Raw genomic sequence first — 22861 nt, forward strand, 5'->3', positions numbered from 1 at the left:
AATATGCCAGGATAAGGTAAGCCTGATTTTCTCTTTGGCATGGTGGTGATTCAACAGGGGTCTCTGTGTGCCTTTGGAAATCTTCCACCTGTCTTTGCCTCAGTATGCACATTCATAAATAAGGTTAATTTTATCCTTTACTTCAAAGAGATGCTGTGGGCATTGAGTGATTTCATGTATGTAAAGAGTTCAGAGCAGTACCTGCCACATCGTAAGCTTTTATAAATGTTAGCTATTGTTAATAGGCATTATAGAAGACATTGAGACAGGATTTGTAGGGCCCTAATTATGTTTGGTACGTGTTCAGTTATATCAAGTTAAACATATTTCTTGTCAGCAAGGCCTCTCAGAGTCTTGGCTGTGGTAATGTTTACTTTATACCCCCAAGGTGGAGGGGGAATGCAATAGTATTTCTCAAACTTAAAAACCCAGAAAATCTTCTGTGATCCAGAACAATCTCAGCAGATCAGATTGGTTGAGCCTAGTAGGGCAAATACTGCCCTGGAAAGTTACAGCAGGAAACCTTAGTTTTTTGCCCAACTTTCATTATCCCTGGCCACAGAGCCACGACTGAACTGGATATTGGGGACCTATCACGCCAGGGCAAGGACAGACGTGTTGCTAGCATTCGGAGCTTAAAATCGGCCTTTTCTCACATTCACAGTCCTGGCAGGGCTAGAGCTCTTAGCTCTGTCCTTGTCACTGCAGGTTAGTCCCCTGAATTAGCTTGGCCTCTGGGGACTTGCCCTAGGAACCTGGCGTTGTTTCCACAACATGCCACTTAACAAGCTCTAACCGGGCAAACCCGGAAATAGCTTGGGACACAGTTGGCCATTCGGGGACCAGTGAGTGGGTTCAGCTTCCCAGTAATGCTATTAATTTGTGAGCCGATAACCTGGAACTTATACATTGAAGTGGTTATCATCCTCCTCAAAGTAAGCAATTTGCAAAAAGGAATTCTGTGAGTACTTGATAGGATGGAGGTATAACTTTCATTTGTATTCATTCTGGGGCATATGTTTAAAAACAAAACAAAACACTACGGTGCCAAAAAATAAAAACCACTGTGGTATCATTACATAGGCGCACCTTGTATAAACATAGGAAATCTAATTTCTGGGGAATTTCATTTCAAGAAATCAGGCCTGGCTCACATAAAGATACCTTTCAAAGTAGAAATATAACACATTTAGTTAAGCGCAGGCTTTTTGGTTTTGTTTTGAAAGCTATAAAGATGTAAACTGTAACCCTCTTTATTTTTAGCAGACACCTCTAGGAAACCTTGAACAATGTTCTATTTATAAAACAAAGAGTCTGTTTTCGTGTAAATGTGTTTAGTCTTTTATAGGAGAAATAGCAGGACTATCAGAAAAATGAAGTGTTTCTTTTTCCAGATTTCTTGACTTCATCAACAACTCTTTAAAAAAACAACAGGACGATTGACCTGGTTTTGCTTTTGAGATCACCTGAAGGTGGATAAATTGTGCTTAATATTCTGAGGGGATTGGAACCGAATGAGTAACATGCTGGTCGGGGAGAGAGTGGAATTTGAAATGACAGTACAGTCTGGTTTTTGTACGAGTTATTCTGCTGAGTGAGAGCAGACCTAAATAATTCTCTGGTTAAATTATTTTACTATCACATTATATAAAACATTTATAATTTCATCATCCTTCAAGGCATAAAAAATAAAGAAGAAACCTTGGCCGAGTTCAATTCAATGGCTATGAAAGATTCTGGAGTGAAAATAAGTGACCCACAACCAGCTACAAAGTAGTGTTAGGAGCGGGCAGATTCCACCCTTCTGCTTTGTCATTCTGATCAATTATATTATGGGAGTCCACCAATCGTTACACTAATCATAATAAAATCAACATTTATTTAATGCTTATTATGTGCCAAGCACCCCACTAAGAACTTTACCTGGATGATTTCATTTAATTTCCTCAAGAATGTATCGATGAAGTAGGTACTAGAATTATCGCCAGCCTACAGGGGGGCAAACTGAGACACAGACAGGTGCAAGAGGAGGTGTTCGCACCGGTTCAGGCACAGGTCTGACTGCAGAGCCTCGCTGGTAAGGACTCTTCGGTTCCTCTTTGAGCCAACAGTGCACACCTGCTCGATGCCAGAGGCTCGCCGTAGAATCAGACGCTGATTGCCTTTTTTTTTTTTTTAATAAAAATCCAAGAAAGCTTGGAAATCTGAGGAGAATGCCATAGCACCCCTGACCAAAACAATAGCTACCTTGTTCTTCCTTACATTTTTTCCAGTCATTGCTTGTCCCAGGAATGGTCAGGTATGACCTCCTTTACATGGCTATCCCACCTGGCATATAGTTCCATTTGTACACCCAGTTGTCTGCTTACCTGGCTGCCTCCGCATCTCCTTCCATTTCTTATCTTCCCTTAATACAGAACCTGATATATAGTAATCATTCAGCAAAGGTATAATGAGTGAGGGAAAGGACATGCTTACATGTAGATAATATGTAAATTCGAACACTGTGCTGTGTGCCAACTTTCCAAGTAATAGTATGTCTTTAGAATTTCTGTGTTGCTACATAGCCTTCATACCCAGTGCTTGCATAGTATACATATTATTGGATATTCCAACCATAGTAATTTTCTTAACCATTCTTATCATTACACAGAATTTATATACTTGTTCCTAATGTCTTGTTCTTAAAAATAACACTCTGGTGAATAACTTTGCACATAGCGTTTTTTTTCTTCTTTTGGATTACTTTATTAAGATACAGCCCCTTCACAGTGATTGCTGAGTCGTAGTGGAAACATCTGTGCACTCCGTGATCACAGTGTCCAATAGAAATATAACAGGAACCACATATGTAATTTAAAATTTTCTGGTAGCCTCATTAAAACATTTTAATATGAAAGTGAAAAAAAGTAAAATTTATTTTAATAACATATTTTATTTAACCTGCTGTCTCCAAAATATTATCATGTAAATACGTAATGAATTTATAAATAAAGGTATTTTTACCTATTTTTTTGTACGAAGTATCTGAAATATCATGCGTGTTTCGTATTTACAGCACATCTCAGCTCACACCAGCCGCATTTTGAGCGCACAATAGTCGCTATTGTCTTTGACAGCAAAGGCCAACATGATAATGATATATTTTTATTTTTTTAATTTTTTCAAAATTGTAGTTTCTTCGCTCATGCATAGAAATATAGTTATTCTTTTACCTTGCTTTGTATCCAACAGTCTGTCTCAACTCTAATGAATTACAAATTTGCTTTTTAGTTTCTTTTGAGTTTTTTATGTTAATGATCATTTAATCAGATTAAGTTCTTTCCTTTAATCTTCATGCCATTTGTTTATGTTTGTCTTTCTGTTAATCGTTTACACTATTACAGACGCCCGCACCCCCCGCCAGCGTTGCCCACCGCTGGCGCCCCAGCCCTCGCCCCCCCTTCCCTCTGGCCATCACCACACCGCTGCCGCTGTTGGGTGTCTCTCAGTTACTAGAAGGAATCAACAGCAGGTTAGATGAAGCAGAAGATGAAAGAAGATAATGAAGTACTTTTTAATGGCTTTTGTTGTTTAAAAACCCAACCTTATAATCTGTCTTGCCCCATCCTAACCTCCAATCCCATATATTCTCTGGATCTCTCCCTTGGGCACTTACTCTGAACTCTCTTGCTCTTTTCATCATTACGAATATGTTCCCGACCTTTCTTAGGTATCAGGCACTGTGTTAGATCTTGGAGAGCCCAATAGAAAGAGGACATGGCTCACAGCCTATTGGAAAAGATGGACATGTTCCTAACACAACTTTGGCCTCAAATTCTTGTTGGAATGAGGTGAGAAATAAGTTAAAACACGCACATGCGCACACCCAGGCCCATAATAACGCAGAGCCTGACAAATTGCACAAATGACAATTAAACAAAGTGCTGAGGGCATCGGGAAAGCTTCTTGGGGAAATAGGAGCTGAGCCTTGAGGGCGCAGTAGAATTTTAATGGGCAGAGAGAGAGGAGACCAATTTTGCCTGCGACAGTCTCGTTATCCCAACCAGATGGCAGGTTGGGACGGCCTCTCGTTGTGTTTAGCTCTCCCTGGAGGCCTTGCCGGAGCCTCGCAGTGGAAGGTGCTCAATAATGTTTGCTGAGCCCGATGAATAATATATGGTTGGCTGGCCCACAGGGAGGGGCCACCGGGGCCTGTCTGCTTGCTTTAACCTCTGAATTGAAGGGGCAGCTTAAGCTTTTCACTCGTTCCTCTGATTGTGTGTGCTGCCAGTTTGCCGTCACCATTTTCTCACTTTACTAAATCGGTCTGGACTGAAACTAGTCGTTTAGAGCCAAAATGGTAGATTAATGGGGCCAACAGTTTAACTTACATCTGACCTACTTGTCACTTATTCCAGATCTTCTGAGCTTTTCAAATGGCACAAACAGGCAACACCGACAGCCAGTGAGATGGGAATTAGAAGACACTTCCTCAGAAGGCTCTTTCCCTGTCGTTGCTACTTGCTTTCCTGGGCTAGTTCATTTGATGACCTTGCAAGTTTCATAGGAATTGTTACTCCATTGCACAGTTAAGGAAACGGAGTCAGAGAGGTTACTTGTTCAAGGTTATGCAGCAAGTATGTCTGAAGCTGCTCCCCCAGGATCTGAATGCTGTCACTGGTTGCTTCAAGACAGACTCACCCACATCTTTGGTATCGACATTCTAAATCTGAGAAATGGGGAGAAGGTACATTTGTGGGGGTGCAAAGAAGATAAGTTAGGAAACAAAAACCAAAGAGTTGGCGATAATCATATTTATAATATTAGCATTCATAACGATGATAAGAGTTGATATCTAATTCTTAATAGGGAGCAAACACCTTGCTTAAAAGCATTACATAGATTATTCAGTTCTCACAATAAATCTTGTGACTGGTATTATCTCCACTTTATAGATGAGAAATCTGAGATCAGACTTGCTCAAGGTCACATTGCTGAGCGGAAAACAGTCGGAATTTGAACCTAGACCTAACTTTGAACCTTGCGTATGTAATCACAGTACTGCAAAATTATGTTCATGCCATCTCAGCAGTAAGTGACCTTGGGCAAGTTACTAAAATTCCTATTTCTGTAGGCGACTTTCTGTAAAATGAACACCTTGCCCACCACTCAGGGTTATTGTGAGGATGATTTGTCGTAAGCACTGTGCAGTTATAAAATGTCATCTACATTTAAACTGAAATTCCTCGTAGAATGAGAGATGAAGCACTGCTAGGAGACTGGGGCCCGGCGCACAGCAGGTGCTCAGGAAATCTGTATTGAATGACTTGAATGAATACAAGACCTCTGGTACTGAGAAGCCCTTCTCTTCCCACAAATGGTAATGAGGCAGGGAGAGAAAAAAGGCAAGCCCTGCGTCATCTTCCTGGGCAAAAGTGCCCCAAGTCCACCAATTTCTCCACCCCCTGGAGGAACTTACTTTGTGGTCAGAGTAGAGTCTAAATAGATAATGAATTCTCCAGATATTTCCCTCCACACTCAACTTGCATGTGGCTGAATGGAGATTTTTTAATGCTGAATAACTTTTTCTTCCAAAAGGCTATAAAGTCAGTATAGAAAAGGTAGAAAATAGTAGACAAACTGAAAAAAAATCATCCTCAATCCTTCTCCCCACCCCCAAGATAACCATTCATTAAGCATGTTGGTCTGTTTATTTTTTCTAAGCATTTTTTGCATACTTGAATTCATACTGCATATAAAGTAATACTTTGCTTTTCCATTGACCATCAAAGAATACACATTTCCTCATGAAGTTATACACTCTTCATGAACACTTACTCTTAATTCATCTGGCAAATACTTAAGTGTGTGCTCTCTGTGCCATATGCGAGGGGACACAGTGGTATACCAGACTGAGGTCGCTGAGCTTCCAAGCTTCCTTGTTATGCTTAATGAGTTGCTACATAGTATTTTAGTGTCCACTTAAAACTTATTCTCTTTGGATCCATTTTTCAGGTGGCAGCTTCTCTAAATAATTCAGTCTTCCCCAACTGTACCTGTATGGGACCCTAGACTATGAAATAGTATGGAAGGAAACCAGTATTAGCAATGTAAATGTGCGACAGCACATACGCTCACACATTCTAAACTAAATTAAACATAGTAAAAGGTGGTGTGAACCTCCATTGGGGAGCAGAGATGGCATCAGTCCCTCCATTTTTAAGAGTTCGCTATGTAACATGGCAAAACCTAGCTAATCCCGAACCCACCTCTTCTCTTTTTTTACTCTTTTGGACACTCTAAGTTAGAAAAACAAGCTCTGCGTGCTCAGTTTTGGCGGCACATCTCCAGGGTCAGAAGGGGCAGGGAGGGAGGCGCGGGCGCGCTCCGCCTAGTTGTCTGAGGACCTGGCAATCTTCCTAGCGCCTCCACTGCCCTGTTTTTCCTGTGCTTTGGAGTCAGCCAGGTGTGTGACACACACGGCTCTCACAGGCTCAGTCTCTTACTAGCACATGGTTTTGGGTTTTGTGGTCCTGGTTTCAGCTGAAGAGCCTTATTAAAGGGCATGCGCATGAGGAAATGTGCCATTGGTCACTTCCTGGCCTAGGGGACAGTCTGTCCTTGGAATTGCTGGATTAATTCTCAGATCATTCTGATGTTCCCCAGGTTTCTCTGAAATTAGGTTACATAGACATAAACGCCGGTGTTTAAAGACTTCTGTGCAGGGCAACTTTACCCTATGAAATAGCGAGCTGTGGGTTTACCCTGGCAACTGAGTTCAATTCTGTATTCCCAGCACCGACCTTGACCTAACCTGGCTCATGACAGGCATCTAGGTTATGTCTGGCGAATGAGTCAGTGCCCCAGAAATACCACACCGAGCCCGTCCGCACTGGGCTTTCACTCCAGAAACTGCGCGCTTCATGAAGAAAGGGACTCAGAGTTGCCACCGATATCTCCATCTAGCCGAGCTCAGGGCCTCCCACATCTTAGACTTGCAGAAACCTTACATAAGCAAATGAATGCTGAGTACCCAGGCAGTGGCATAGTATTCATTCATAAACAGGAATGAATCCCTAACATATCCATGCTATAGATGGGTGAACCAAGAACATACTGTGCTGAGCAAGATGAGCCAGACCCAGAAGAACAAATAGCATGTGATTCCACTTGTATGAGGTACCCTCGCATAGTCATATTGATAGAGACAGAAAATAGGAGGGTGGTCGCCAGGGGCTGCGGGCAGAGGGTGATGGGGAGCTATTGTTTCATGGCTGCAGAGCCTTCATTGGGGTGATGAAACGTCCTGGAGGTGGATAGTAGGGGCGGTGGCACGACATTGTGAATGTCCTCAGCGCCACCGAGTTATGCATTTAAAAATGGTTAGAGTGTTAAATCTTATGTTATATATTTTTACCATAGTAAAAAATGATCGCAAAAACAAGGGAAAGGGTGAATGCTGCTTTTCTCTCTCCACGTCTCACCGTCTCTGAGCCTGCCCTTTGCTGGCCACCCTGGATGAGGCGGGCAGTGATGGGGCCCTGTGGGAGGGAGCCTCCGTGCCGCGGGTCAGCTATCCGTGCCGTCCCCCCGGGAGCTGCTGAGCCAGGGCCCACCCTCTGATCCGGCGCTGCGGTCCTGGTCCCCTGACTTCCTCGGCCACGGAACAGAGAGGCGCTCCTGGAAGCGCCAAGGCACGGCCCGCCTCTGCTTCACCTGCCCACCCAGACGGCAGTCCTGCTCTTCGCATGATGGATGGGCGCGCGTTCCCTCACATTCCTATGGGAAGGAAAGGGGTTGGAAATCTTCCTCTTCCTGCTATGAACTTGTTTTAAGATTAAAGACAGGTATGCTTGGGAGGGCCAGGCAGACACTGTTATTTTTAATAATTCAGGGCACAGCGAGTTCAAAAACAGGTCATAGCGATTTTTTCCCCTTGGTTCCTAAAGCAAACTCTGCTTACATCATCTCCTTTGCAGCAGAGGAAGGGAGAATGGGCGACAGAGGCTTAATTCTGACATTTGTTCCTTATTAGTTACAAGAAAGGAGACACCATTGGCATGTGTGTAAAGACCGGAGCGTGTGCTGCCTTGGTTTACGAAGTCCCTGTCCCTAGCTCATGGGTCTCGGGTGATTATCTCAGGTAGGATTTGCTTCTGTCCTGTCCACGGCATACAGACCACATCATTTCACCCTGACTTGCCCTTTATCAAAACAGTATCTCTTTTCATCCCAGGGCCCTCACGACGGAAGGCCAAGTTACAAAGTCATAGTGAAGAGATGGGACTAGACAGCTGGTGCGAGAGAAGCGGCACTGCCCTTTGGTGGCAGCTGAGCCTCCTGCGGTTGGGGCCAGGCAGCTGCACAGGGGTGTAAATCCTGCCCTGAAGTTAAGCTGTCCCTCCCTCTCCTAGTCATTTGGTGTGCGTGTTGCTTTGCTGTACAAGATGCGAAGTGCCTCCGTCGGCCAGCGCAAGACATCTTTTTAATTGCATGGACAAGTAACTCCCAGGCTGCCAAGTAGAGGGACTTGGGGAGAGAAGGCTGGCCCTGCAGAGCTGAGAAGAGAAATGGAGGCAAGGAGGGGAGCGGGCCAGGTGTCTGCCTTTCATCTGGATATTCAGGGAGACACATCTGGTGCCAGGGAAACTGCTCTTTCTAACTGATGGGAAGCTTTGCAGTCAAGGGAGGGCTGAGCTGTCAGGTGAGCTAGGGATCAAGAATTATCATGACAGCTTCATGGCATGTGAAAGGCGCTGTGAAGTGCGGTGTGATTTTAACCAGCGGTGGTTAAATTAGCCTCTCTTGGACCTGGTGACGAGCAGTCAGGGAAGGGCCCGTGGCGACCGGGACTGCCAGCCCTGGCGGAGGCTGCCATTCTGAAACGCCACCACCATTTAGAAAAGAAAGTAGCAGTGGGAGCCCACCAGCTCCCAGAGTCTGGGTTTTGCTTCGTGGAGGTGCCAGGCGGCAGTGATGTCATTAAAAAGTAGCTTGTCAGTTCCTCCAGTGAACCTCTCCGACCCCGCTATTATAAATATTCCAAAGACCCAAAGTAACCTTCTTCCTTGAACTTCCCTGATTTAAGTTCCTGTCAAAACTCAACCACCTGTACTAGCTGGCTAAGCAGCCTTGACTAACCGTTTTGCCCTGTGTGCTCACATTCCGCAGGATTGTCTGTGCGAGACTGAGCCAGGCAGCCAGCGAGCGAGCGCCTCCCTGAAAAACTTCCACTCAGAAGGGGACCGAGGGAGTGCCTTGTAATAAGTAATCAGCAGGAGGAAATCAGGGTCTGTGCGGCCATCTAGTAATGCCTGCCTGTTCACTGGGGGCTTTTCAAAAAGTCTGAAGGTAGAATGTCTATGATTTGATGAGCTGTAGCTTGGGAAATTCTAAAGAGAAAAAGTAACGTGAGCAACTGTGTGTGTGTGTGTGTGTGTGTGTGTATACCTGCACTCATATTGCTAGTATATATCATACATAAATTAAAAGCTGTACATTAACACTTTATGGCAGTAGTCTGCCAAAAGTTTTATATACATTACCTCACTTTATCCACATAGGCAGATATTCTGTTTCTATTTGAAGGATGAGGTGGCTGAGACTCCAAGAAGCCAGCAAGTAGAAGACCTGGGACTTGAACATGGGTCCTTGGACTCCACAATCTGTGTTCATACCCACTATCTACAAAACGAGAATGGCTAACTCTTACAGAACTCCGAGGTTCTCATACCTCTAAGTGGCATGCCCAGAACACCAGCTCTTAGGTCTGGTATGTGAGCCCTTGCATTTTCTCCTTCATAGCTTCCAGGCAGACCTCAGTGGAACCCACCTGGGCCTTCCGAACCATTATCTCTGCAGGAGGCACCTAGGAGACTATGAATAAGAGTCCTGTACACCAGAAGATTGTGGGCCTGATCCGCAGTCAGAGCACATACCTAGGTTGTGGGTTTAGTCCCCGGTTGGGACACGTACAGGAGGCAATCGATCAATGTTTCTCTCTCTCTCTCTCTCTCTTTCTCTCTCTCTCCCCCCTTTTCTCTCTCTCTCCAATCAATAAACATATCCTCGGGTGAGGATAAAAAAATAAAATAAATATAAGAGTCCCAAGTCTTTGTGACATAGCCTTCCCAGGACCCTTCCGTCCATGGAGTATTTGTAACACTGGCCAACACCAGGGCTGTGAACATGAGCAGCCCATCTGAGCTGAACAAGCACCAAGTTCTTGCTTCCAAATCCGGCTTTCCTGGGGCGTGCCCAGCCCCCACTGAAATTGGTAGGGAAGTAAACAGCCATTCACCTGTCCAAGCCTAGGATTTATGGTCCGGCACCGCCCTGCTGCCCACAGCACCGTGTACTGCAAACACAGATGACCTTTGCTGTGATTTCATCTCCACCTGCTTCCACACAGAAAACCTGTTTTGTATTGACATTGTTTGAAACAAGTTCTGCCTCTGTGAACTCCCTTAGCGCCTGCGCCTGACTTTCAGCCCGGAGAGGCCAAGTGCCTCTAATTCCGAGAGCAAGGGGGAGGGCACCTTGAAAGCATCCCCAGTTTCCATCCATCTGAGTCTTCCATCCAGCAGCTTCAGGCAGCTGAAATGTTTCCCTTCCTTCCAAGGTTTTCTAATCCCTCTCTGTAAGGCGATGGGTTACGGGCTCCGATTGGCCCACTGGCAATAGGGTGCTTTGTGGGATGTTTTCTTACAAGTTGGTTCCCATGTGGCATTTGTTAGTCACAGCTAATTATGAAGTCCTTGGCGGAGGCAATAGACATTGTTCCCTTGGATTCCCCTCTCCTCCTTTTCCCCCTGACCCCTGTTGCTACCGAACAAAACCCATTGTGGGCTCTGGAGGTTGGGCGGTTGACTGCGGCACATATTTTTCAGTGAACCCCTGATGGGCTCACTGCTGGGGTTTCATGTTTCAGGTTGAAACTCCACTGGGCAAAGCATCATTCACTGATGCTGACACATTCTGTCTCTCTCTGTGTACTTATTTCTCCCACACTGGGCTCGGTCCCTTAAAGGCAATTTAGGTAATTCATTGAAAGCAATTCACAGTATTTACTCAGAACATTGATAGTCTGCGCAGACTTTTAGAACGTTAGGGTTTCTGGATCATAGGAAGATCATCAAGGGCCAGGTTTTGCCTGTTGTGCTCAGAGGTGTAGGTCAGAAAGCGGGGGGGCGGGGGCGGCGCTGAGTGAGCAAGCAGACTCAGAGCTCCTTCTCCCCAGCCCCCAGCAAGGGCGCCCTGCAGGTGCCTGCTTTGGGTACGGGCTTCTGCGTACAATACCTGCAACCTAAAAACAATCCTGAAATCCAGTAAAAAAATCCACCCACTCTTTCAGTTCTCAGAAGAGGAAACTGGCCCACTGAGGGTCCTTCTCTCAGTGAAGGTCCACGTGAGTTAGTGAATTGATACCAGACTGAGAATTAACACACAGGTCTGCCAACTTCTGTATGCCCCGTTTACAATATTATGTCAGGCTGGGAGAATTCTGGAACCTGTCCCTAGGCTGCTTTTCCCATTGCCCGGCCACTGTCTTGTAGAAAAGGCCTTATCTAGAGGATACAGAGGAACAGAAAACGTCCCAGAAAAGCTATGGCAACATTGTTGAAGGCACACTTAGGTATTTTGTTTGTTTTAAGAGCGAGTGAGCCAGAGGAAGATAGATACGGGGACATCGATTTGTTGTTTTTATGCATTGATTGGTTGCTGCTTATGTTTGTCCTGACCTGGGATTGAACCCGCACCCTTGGCGTATCAGGACAGTGCTCTAACTAATTGAGCTACCCGGTCAGGGCCACTCTTCATTTCCACTAAGAGCCACCTCAATCACATGATGTCGTGGTGTCTTCCGGGTTGTACAGTGCACAGCCTAAGAGACTGTATGGAGCAGCCCTGTTTTTACTTTATGTAAGTGAGAGCCAGAACTGAAATTGAGCTATGAGACTTTAGTTCAGCATTGTGCAAAGGAAAAACACAGGCTTTGGAGCAAGGAAATCTGGGTTCAGATCTGAGCTTACAAGTTATTTGATGTTACTGGTCTTAAACTTTTTTATCTAAAAATAAAGCTTATAATATGTAGCTTAAAAATTGTTGTGAGAAATTAAATTTAATAGTCTGTGCGAAACCCCAATGTAACACAAATCGGGGACTTGATAAATCTTCCCTTTCCTACATTTTAACCTCTCTGTTGCTCTCCTACAACTACAGGTTTGAGTCAGAGTAAAAGCCAGGCATTTTTAAAGTTTACCCTTGGAAACTTCTGGATTTTGTCACAAGCTTAACATTAACCGAGGGAAATTTGGGGTGTCTATAGACCATGGGCTTGTCTTAATCTTTTACAGTGAAGTTATAACACTGAGCATTTCCTGGGGGAATCGGGCCGTGAGTTTCTGAGAGAACACTCTTTGAGGGGAAACTGAAAAACTGAAGTCCTGTTTCTTTGACGCTGGACGCCCCTGGGCCGTCCTGGCGGTTCAGAGGCCGACTGCCCTCGGGCAGACCCTGGCGGTGAAATCAGAGCCCCTCATTGTACCAGCTACGTGGGTGTGCTTGGGACTCTTTCAAACCTTCTTTATTTGCCATTCAGACAGGAACCATAGGCCCAGAAGCTTGTTTTCAAAATCTAGGAAAACAGATGTTTTTGCTTATTTTTCTCTCTCCCCTGCCAAAATGCTCACTGAGTTTTCACTGGGTTCTGAACTTGCCTTTTTTTTTTTTTTTTTCTTTTTGCTTGTAAGACAAATCATGGAAAGGGGTCATTGTACAATAAAATGAAGAGGAAGGATGGGCATTGCAAACAGGGAAAGTTCTGTTTCAGACTCTAATGAAAATGTTTTCGATTCTGAAGGCAGGGAGGCTAAGAAGACAGGTCTACCTGGCACTATCCCCATGCCTGCGATGCCTGGTTCCCTGCCCCCGTCCCCGCCCCCGGCAGGCAACCTGGAATAAGAAAGCAAGTGCTGCCTTTTCCTCAGAGGAAACCAAAAGCATCGTATGGAACGGGGCAAGGCAGTGTGGCTGTGGGAGGGCTGTGCTGATTAAACACGGGCTGCGTGCCCTGCGAGGTCAGTGCCACTCACAGTCTCTGAGTTTTATAGCCAGCTCAGACGCGTTAGGTACTGTGTTCACTTTCTGTTGTTGCTGCAACAAATCACGGCAGATTCCGTGGCTTAAAAACAACACATACTTATTATCTTACCATCTGATGGTCAGAATTCTGACAGGGGGCTCATTAGGCTAAAATCTAGGTGTCAGCAGGGTTGTGTTCCTTTCTGGAGGCTCTGTGGGAGGATTCCTTTTCTTTCCTCATCTTTTCCAGCGGCTAGAGGCTGCCCACATTCCTTGGCCCGTGTTCTCTTCTTTCAGCTTCAAAGCCAACGACAGCAGCAGGTCGAGTCCTTCTTACACTGCGTTGCTCCGAACTCCTTTTCTGTTTCCTTCCTCCACTTGCAGGGAAGCTTGTGGCTGCCTTGGGCCTCCCCAGGTAATCCAGGACATGCTCCCTAATCTAAGATCAGCTGATTAGCTCCTGAACTCCATGGCAACCTTAATTCCCCTTTACCATGCAAGGTGACATATTGACAGGTTCCAAGACTTAGAACATAAGCATCTTGGGGGTGGCGGGAGATCGTTGCCTACCATAGGTACATAAGTCATTTCTATACTAAATGCAATAATTGTATGTATTAGGACTCTTGCAGTTGCAAGAAGCAGGATCTAACTCAGACTAATAAAAAGGGAAGGATTTTTCCAGCTTAGGGACTTAGAAGGAAAATGTGATTGGCTTCAGGTACAGCTGGACGTCCAACAGGGTCATCAGGGCACTTCGTTTCTTGGCTTTCCTTGTGATGGGTTGATTTTCAAGACCAGGGTACCTGCATGGTGGCAAAGGTAGCTCCCAGACAATTCCAGGCTCACACAGATCTCAAGACTCCGGATCCCAGAGAGGAAACCATGACTTCTTTTTAGGTAGCACCAGCAAAATCCTGAAGTTGACTTTCATTGGCCTGGTTGGGGTCATACGTACATCCCTAGGCCAATCTCTGTCCAGGGAGAGGCCATCCATGTTTCATTCTAGAGCGGGAATAAGGCAGCCTTACCAGAGCACGCAGACTGAGTTGGAGAGGGAAAGGTTTCCTAGAGGAAATTTGGATGCCGTTACGGAAAGAAAGAGGAAAGAACTGAGCAGGCAAAAACCATTGGCGTCCACTACATCATCTTATTGCTGGATTTCAGACGCACAGCGTAGATATATTATTCCAGTTAAGAGCTCATTTGGCTTCAAGCAACAAGGCATTCAAACTTGAAAGGGTACAGAAGAGGCTCATGGAGGGTGAGAAAGCTCTGCGTTAATGCAGGTAAATATAAAAAAGAAGAGGAATTGCGTGGTGGTTAAGAGTATCGGTTTTGCAACCAGCGTGCTTGGGTTTATATCCGATTTGTTGGTTGTGTTCACTTGACCTCTCTGTGCCTCAGTTTTCTTGCCTGTAAAATGGGATTAATAATCGTACCCACATCATAAGTTTGTGAGGTTTAAATATGTTACTACCAATAAAGTGCTTAGAATAGCACCTTGACATAAGCATTCAATAAATAATAGCTTTAATAATTATTATTACTGTACATTACTACTATTATCACAAGTAAGCTTCTTGAGGGTGGCTTAGGGACTTGGAGAGCAGTTAGGGATTCTCTTTTTCTGACTGGGACTACACAGTCTCTTATGCCTGGAACTTTCTCTCTCCAACCTCAGCGAGAACTGAGAACAAAAATGTGGATTTTCCCTTGTTCTTCAGTTGCCACTCTTTCCCCTCTGGCCTTGACCACACATGTCCACCCCCAAATGAATGCTGGGTCAGTGTTTCTGAGTTCAGAGTCTTGAGAGAATCTGATTACTCTGGGCCATGATTGGCTTTAAATAAGAATGCACCTTGTTTAATTAGCTGTGACTGACCAGGTGACCTGGCTCGCCAACAAGGTCACCTCTTTCAGGAGGCATGGAAAGGGCAGCTTAAGTTGAAAGAAAAAGGCCTAGACCAGAACACTGATGAACTTGTCTTTTATATGTATGCCATAACAAATTGGACCTTTCCTGCAGAACAGAAGAATCAGTTTCAAAATATAATGATTATAGCTAGATACTTGGGACTAAGACAGCATTGAACTGCTTGGTTCTGATGTAATGTAGCCCCATCGTATTTGTAGAGGAAAATTGATCACTCTCGTTACTAGAAATGGTAGAGACATTTTTCAACTCCAGTTAGAAACGTTCATTGGATGGGCATAGACCCCAAAGCATTGATCGCAAAACCTAATTTCTAGAGCAGGAGTTCCTAAGGGGGTGGAATGCTCACATTCACTGTCAGGAGAGTAGATTCTGGAATGACCAGGGATGTCCCCAGGAATCTTCCTTTTGGTGACAGGAGGGAAACTCCACAGTGGCCTTTTGTTTACTGTGTTCCATCTCACCTTTCAGAGCCCCCATATTTTCTTCCGCAGTCTCAGTCCAGGGTATTCCCCACGTCCAGAGGCTCGTGCCCTCGGAGCACTTGTCTTTTTCTCCGAGGACGTTAGCGAGAATCTTTCTGGGGAAGCCATCCCACGGTGATGGGGAGGAAGAGGGCGTATGATGGAATTTCTTAGCTCTCAGGCACTACAGGAAGGGTGGAAATGGCTTGGGATTTGGGCTCGGCCTTTTCGGAAACCCTGAGATTTGGGGGAAGACAAAGCATTGTTAAGATTCTGATAGAAGTCGGCTGGGAAAGTCTCCACTGCCAAGGTGCTTGTGCCCCTTTCTAGCGGAACAATTCACAAGCTGCGCACTTGCTTTCCGATGGATTGGTTTTGAAGCAGTCAACAAAAAAGTATCCCGCCGCCAGGGCCAGCTCTCAAAAAGAGAAAAGAGAGCAACACAAGTGGTGGGGGAAATGTGCGAGGGAGAAATATTGCAGGGCAGAAATGAGGCTCTGCTGGCCTGATACCATGTGCATTATCTTCCCCCAAGGACCCCGTGGTTTAATGGATGGGGCTTTAACCTGCCCAGAGGTCAGTCTCTGCTGGACAAATGGAACCTCATCCCTGAGGGCATCGACATTCTCATGACGCACGGACCTCCTCTAGGTAAGTGAAGCAAAGGTTGTCCTTTTGTCATACGAGATGCCTTTTTTTCCCAAGCATAATGAATAAATGCTTTGGGTACATAATCATTTTCCTTTAAAAAAAAAGTGGATACAAAAAGAAAAGTGTCAGTGTCTTTAAAGAAACCCAGTATGATAATTAAACTCAGCAGTTCTGCTGGGCTTACAGGTGTTCTTGAAATTAAATTTTTTGATTTAGTCAAGTCAGGGAAAATCAAATGAGTATGGAGCACCACAGTCTTTTGAGCTTGATAATTTATTTTAGGAACGTATTCACTTTGGCGTAAGAGGGTGGAGGATGGAAGGAAGACAGGGACCTCCCTCCCAATCACAGGACTTATGCCTGGCAGTGGAATGATGGAAACTTTTGTTCAAAAGAGCTCATTTTTTTTCCGTATCATAGTGTAACCTGGGAGATCTTTAAAGTTTTAACAATTGTGCTGATTATGTGAGAAAAGGATTTTTTTTTCTTTTTTAGCTAAGGTGTTAAATAAGGACTTAACACTGAATATTACTTAAAGATACTCATAGATATATGGAACCTGCATCCAGGTTCAGGTTGCCAGTGTGCTTCCAGGCTGCCTTGCATTACCCAGATTATGGGTTGAAAGGTGATTATTTGCCTTATATAATGGTCTTCTAGTTATTCATGTGTGGCTTGACTTAGCCACAGAATATTTTCCAAGCATGACTACCGCCTTGATCGCCCATCTCCTCATATCTGTTATGCCAGGACCCTCCCTGGCCAAACTCAGGGGTGCTGAGGAAACTCAGATGTTGCACTTTCAGTAGGAAAGTTTTCTTTCTCTCTCTGTTTAAGTTGTGGTAAAAAACACATACCATGAAATCTACCCTCGTAACACATTTTTACGTACTAGAAAATTTTCTCAATCATCTGGATTTGGCGAGATGGGGAAAACACTTCATACAAAAATAAATTATTTTCACACTCTTTTTTTCCCAGTGGTTTGGGGTTATTATCCATGTCTCTTTCCTCCTACGCAAGCCTGAAAAATAAAAAGTCGAACTCTCATCCCCTAATGTGAATTTAATCTGTGTAGATGTTTTCCCCTCCAAACCACTAAGTGCTGCTTTCCTGCCTCACACGGAAGATTCTCTTGAGTGGCACAAAGAAACAGCGGAAGGGGGAGGACCAGGGCCTGAGCCACGCTGGCACATTTTAATGCCAGGGAAACTAAGAGCAGGGGGCCAGGTCTGTTGCAGATGGGGAAGCTATAGATTTGCACAAGAGCAGCACTTCTGGATATTTTCATCACTTAGGAATCGTTGTCCCCATACTTTCTTTACTTAACCCATATCACTCCATTCTGTGTTTTTTTTATTTATTTACTTATGATTTTATTTATTTTTAGAGAGAGGGGAAGGAAGGGAGAAAGAGAGTGAGAGAAACGTCAGTGTATGAGAAACAGATTGGTTGCTTCTCGCACATCCCCTACTGGGGACCTGGCCTGCCACCCAGGCCTGTGCCCTGACTGGGAATCGAACCAGTGACCCTTCGTTTTGCAGGCAGGTGCTCAATCCACTGATCCACACCAGCCCAGACCCAACCCTTGTTTTAAAAGATTTTATGTATCCACAATCTTTATCAAGTCATAATTAATTTCACTTCCCTATTTTGCAATCATTAGAGACTGAATCTTTAAATTGCTGGTGAAATATTCTGCAGCACAGCCACCTACTGAGATCCTCCAGAGATGGCATCCCAGCCAAGTGGGTACTTTCTCTGAGCAGCCTGGTTGGGTGCAGGCATGATTCCCCGTAGGATGTTTACTATTGTATAAGGGACTTGGACATCCTCAGCATAGAAACATTTACATGCCTGAAGTATTATTTGGAATATAACTTTTGCACTGGTCGATTGATTCACAGACTTCATCAAGTAATTAATTTTGGTACCAAAAAAAAGTGGTAATAATGGTTAAGTCTGAATTCTAGCCTCTGAAGAATTCAGACATCCTTACAGAGGAGACTACCCTCTCTCTCTTTGTAAATAGTAAAGATGAAATGTCCAGGGAGTTAGTGTCTGTGCATAGAGCACAGTAAGGTCTGGAGTTGTGAAATAAAAGATAAGGCAAAGTTTTCATAAGATAAAGCCAAACTTCAGTCAGTACAATTACTGGGATTCTTAAGAAAAGGCTGGCTTGGGCGGTGGGATTGGCCTTGAATTTGCCCCTTCTGGGAAGGGAAGCCGTCGAGCCATGGGACTTGACTGTTACGGAATGAGCAAGATGCTTTCTCTGGTGACTGCATATAAGATGAGATACTTTCCCCCTTCAAGAAAAACACATCCATGAGGAAATATGCCAATTACTATGGACTAAGGATTTTTTTTCCTCTAATTAACACTTTTAAAACCCCTGGTTGGATTTTTATAGGCCCCCACTTCCGTCTGATGTTCTTCCCACACTCTCTGGCCATTATTCCCCACACGGCAGCTGACGTGTCTTTACAGAGATGCTAAATCTTCATTTCTCCAGTCTCGCCAAAGTGGGATGAACTCGCCTGTCTCTTTCTGCACGATCATTTCTAAATAGTAGGAATCACCTAATGGAGCTACGGGATAGATTCCCACTGATGATGATTTAGCCTTTCGTCCCACCTGCCTTCTTTACACCCCATCCTGCTGAGGCATTTGGACCATAATCACTCAGATAGCTGACTTTTGCTATAATTGATGTCAGTTTTTATGGATTTTCTGCATTAAGTGTAGAACTAAGTGGCTTTCACATGAAGGTAGTCAATTAGCCCCAGCTTCCTGCATGCCACCAAGAGGTCACCGTTGTTGCCTACCACTAGAGAGGGGACTGAAGGAGGAACTTGGCATTTCCAAGCTTTGGTCATCGGGAAGCTCCAAGGGTTAAGAGTTGCTATATCGAAAGAGGGCAAGGTATCGTATGGCTGGTTTGCCGGCAGCCCCTCCCAAACCGTCTTCTCTGAATTTCTTGGAAGTAAACTGCTATCAGAAAGGTATAATAAAAAAGAAAAGTAACTAAATTGGGAGAGAAAGAGGTAATATGGGACTGCCGGGAATAAATGTCATTGGGCCCATGAAGAAGATTTGAAACCCGTGGCTGAATAAATCAAATCCCTTACAGGAAAAAAAAAAAATGTTAATTAACAGGAAGAAAAAAATGGAAACCCCAAAGAAAAAACTTTCAAGAACCTAAAGAAGACAAAGTGACGAGTGAAAAGTTCCTTAAAAGCCATTGTGAGCTTTAATGGAGAGGCTAGGATTACAGATAATGTAATAAACCTTCTGTGAGTTATGGCTTCCTGAAAGTCTAAATGAAACCTTACCTGAAGAAAGAAAATTAAGAGTATTGATTGCATATTGCCCTTAGGTTTTCGAGACTGGGTTCCAAAGGAGCTTCAAAGAGTGGGCTGCGTGGAGCTTTTAAACACAGTCCAGAGGCGAGTCCGACCCAAGCTCCATGTGTTTGGTGGAATTCATGAAGGTAAGAGCAGAAGAAAGGAGCTCATGACATGTTGTGTCATTTACCCATGATCCCATTCCACAGTCGGGACCTTTGCTATCCCGGGAGGAACTGGAGCAGTAGTTTTTAATCTCTTCCTACCAGTGGAGCCCTTCCATCAGATAAAATGTTGGGAGAAACACCTGCACATAATGCTGATAAATATTTTATATGGAGCTGCTCTATTTTAAACAGACTGGAGAGTGGGAACCAGGTCTGACCCACCTTATAGAAAGCCTGGTACTGCCCCAGGCAGCTTCTGGAATTTCAAGGATCTGATGAGGAATGTTTCATAACCACTGCTGTAGAACAGCTGTGAAGTCATACAGGACAAATTTTCTTTTCAAGGGTGTTGTAAGAAATGGCCTGGATAGTAGACTAAGTAACTCCTATGGCCTCTCCCTACCTCTAAATACTGTGCCTCATATAGAATGCACACAGAGACCCAGGAAGGCAAGACACTCTTCAAACAACAACTTTGGACATGCAGTATAATAAAAGTGGCAGGAACCTATACATTTGCATGTAGACATTTTTTTACTAACCTCAGAAAACCATTTCAGACTTCTCAGAAATCATCAACACTGTTAGCTCCGGCTGAGGTTAAACAGAATAATTAAACCTCCCCTAAAGGGAAACTCGTCTACTTGCCATTTTCTGCCTTTCACAGTAAGCCGGAGTCAAGTTCACAGAACCTGAAAGTCTCCCAGGAAAGCCGCAGGGTTCTAGGTTTTGTATGTCCTCTCTTTTACAAACCAGGGGCCTTTGGACAGACCCCTTCGGCGAGCCTCCGTTTTCTGGCCCTGCCGGACTCTCTCAGGTGCATGCATGTGTGGAGCGCGTGTGTGTACGTAGGCGGCTGCCCTATTCTCTCCATCTCCTGCTTATAGCCGTTCTCTAAAGTAATTTATGAATCTGCATTTGAGGGGTTTAGGTTTATATACCTGATGAAGCAAAAAAAAAAAAATAGTTTGCTTTTCAAAGCCCACAAATCCAGAGGCTTCCTGGTTTAGGCAGGGAATAAAGAGCATATTGGAAATCATCCTACTGAGGCCAGAGAGAGTAAGCGAGCTCTAAGCGCAGGTGCCAGCTGCGTGGATAAAAAGCAGGGGTGCTGCTCCCCAAGAGTGGTGTCTTCCTGACCTAGCTGAGCTGGACCCCTTGCAAAGGAGGGCACTTCTCTGAGGCATGGTGCATGATTTGAGGTGGGGAGAGCGCATGTCTAAGCAGCATTTCTCAGGACAGCTCTCAGGTTTGAATTCCTGCAGCACTCCCATAGGTTTGCATTTCATCTTCTTTTTTTAATCATTAATTAGCTTTAAACTAGCCAGACAATTGGGGAATTCCACTGAAGTCCCAAAATAATAAACTTGCTTAAAAGGGAGGAGATCATATTCAAATAAACTTGTCTCAATTTTATTCGCTTAAGACAGCTGAAGAGGGCAGAGAGAGGGCAAATACCAGCCTCCTGATGGAGGGAGATAACAAGACTGTATGACCCCAGAACTAAACAGTGCACGTTTTAAATGCCTCTTTTCTTTTCTTAAGAGATTTTTCCATTCACCCTCATTAAGCTCTCCACAGGCTTACTTGGAGAAATTTTAGCAATTTGGAAGGTAGGGGGGAAACCTTATCAGTTAGTTCCATAAATCCTGGAAATTTTATTTTTTCACGGATATATTTTTTTTGTGCCACAGAACCGGATACCAACATAGAAGTACAAGCTTAATTGCAGAGGCTCTAAGGCAAACAGGGTATCCAAGGAAGTATGCAAATTTGGAACCATGCTGGAAATACAACATATTAAAAATCATAAAAGGATCATACATACCAAAGACCCAGAAAAACTTTCTTAGCTTTCTTCCCATAGGTTACACGAGATTTATACTGCCTATGGGAAGTGTTTTTGCTTGATCCAGTGTCCAGGTAAGCTTAGAAAGCAGTGTCCTAGGGTGATGTTTCTCCAAATCACTTGGACGTTTGATTACTCTATTCTTTTGAATGAAATGGGATTCAGCCTCAAAGCCACACAGTTCAAGGAAGATAACATCGCTTACTGTTAGCTCTTGTTAGCTCTCATTGAGGCAGTTTAGATGTTATTTCATAGATAAGGCGCTGAGCATCCTTGTCTCCTAGCTCCCAATGCAACGCTCAGCCCTCCTCCATTCATCCAAACACTCTTTGGGGTTTGGACATGTGTCCCTGAGTTTATGTTACTCCTTCTGTCCCCTAGAATGCAATGGTTACCATAGAGCTTTGAAATGACAGTTATCTTTTAAAAAGAGGGGAGAAAATTTTTTTATATTCGCACTAGTAAAGACATTTTACAGCCTTTCACTGACAGATCTAGTATTTAAATAAGGAGACAGGAAGCACTTTTCTTTGAAGTAGAGGACTCTTCCTCTAAAGAAAGTAGAATAAAACCAGAAGGCTGTTTCTGAAAGCTGTTATGTCTGGGGAGGCTCCACTGAATTTCATCTCACTACCCACTGGCAGAGATTTTTTGTTTGTTTGTTTTCCTTGCCTGATGGCCCTGCATCGAGTCTCTGTTACTTGTATATGTTACAGTAAGCGTGACACTCTCTCCCCACAGGTTACGGCATTATGACCGACGGTTACACAACGTACATCAATGCCTCAACGTGTACAGTCAGCTTTCAACCGACCAACCCTCCAATTATATTTGACCTTCCAAACCCACAGGGTTCCTGAAGCTCTGAATACCCAGTTGGAATGTGAGGGAAGGTCTATAAACTGCCATTTTTTCTAATTATAAATTTACATTCTCTTACTTGTTTATTTCCAGATCCTGTGAGTTCTTTTTGTAAATTGCTGGAACAAAAAAAAAAAAAAATGATGCTAGAGGTTGTGCTTCTTCTTTATTATTATTATTTTTTAAATGGGGTATCCATTTGAAATCAGAGGAGCATTGTGAATTTGTAAAATGACTTCTGTTTTCTCAAAGGCCACGCCATTGTAAATTGTTAGTGTTCACCAAAGGACAGCCAAGCTTTCTTTTTAAAAGGTGATTAAAGTCTTATTTTAATATGCTTTAAGCTGGAAGAAAAAGAAAAAAAGAAACAGGTAGGCAGTGTTTTAAAAACCAACCAGATTTGCACAGCTGTTTAAGAGTATTGTTTGAACTGCTTTATTTTTTGATGTTTTGTTGTTGTTTTCTTGGTAATACTTCTTTTTTGCAGACGTGGCCCGGATTTATAGTAATCTTTTCAACAA

The 22861-nt window shown here is 44.0% G+C and overlaps 1 protein-coding gene across 1 annotated transcript in view; it reads left to right on the forward strand.

The window, feature by feature from the left end:
• Positions 1-22422, forward strand: part of MPPED2 (metallophosphoesterase domain containing 2) — a 157953-nt gene extending 135531 nt beyond the window's left edge. Inside the window, exons 5-7 of the mRNA XM_054585970.1 lie at positions 16001-16116; positions 19496-19609; positions 22221-22422. Coding sequence (XP_054441945.1) covers positions 16001-16116; positions 19496-19609; positions 22221-22339 — 349 coding nt within the window. The 3' untranslated portion in view covers positions 22340-22422. The remainder of the gene's footprint in view (positions 1-16000; positions 16117-19495; positions 19610-22220) is intronic.
• Positions 22423-22861: the final 439 nt, after the last annotated feature.

Source organism: Pteronotus mesoamericanus, unplaced genomic scaffold, assembly GCF_021234165.1.
Source record: "Pteronotus mesoamericanus isolate MK-2021 breed Mesoamerican mustached bat unplaced genomic scaffold, CSHL_Meso_final contig_90, whole genome shotgun sequence".
Taxonomy (NCBI): Eukaryota; Metazoa; Chordata; class Mammalia; order Chiroptera; family Mormoopidae; genus Pteronotus; species Pteronotus mesoamericanus.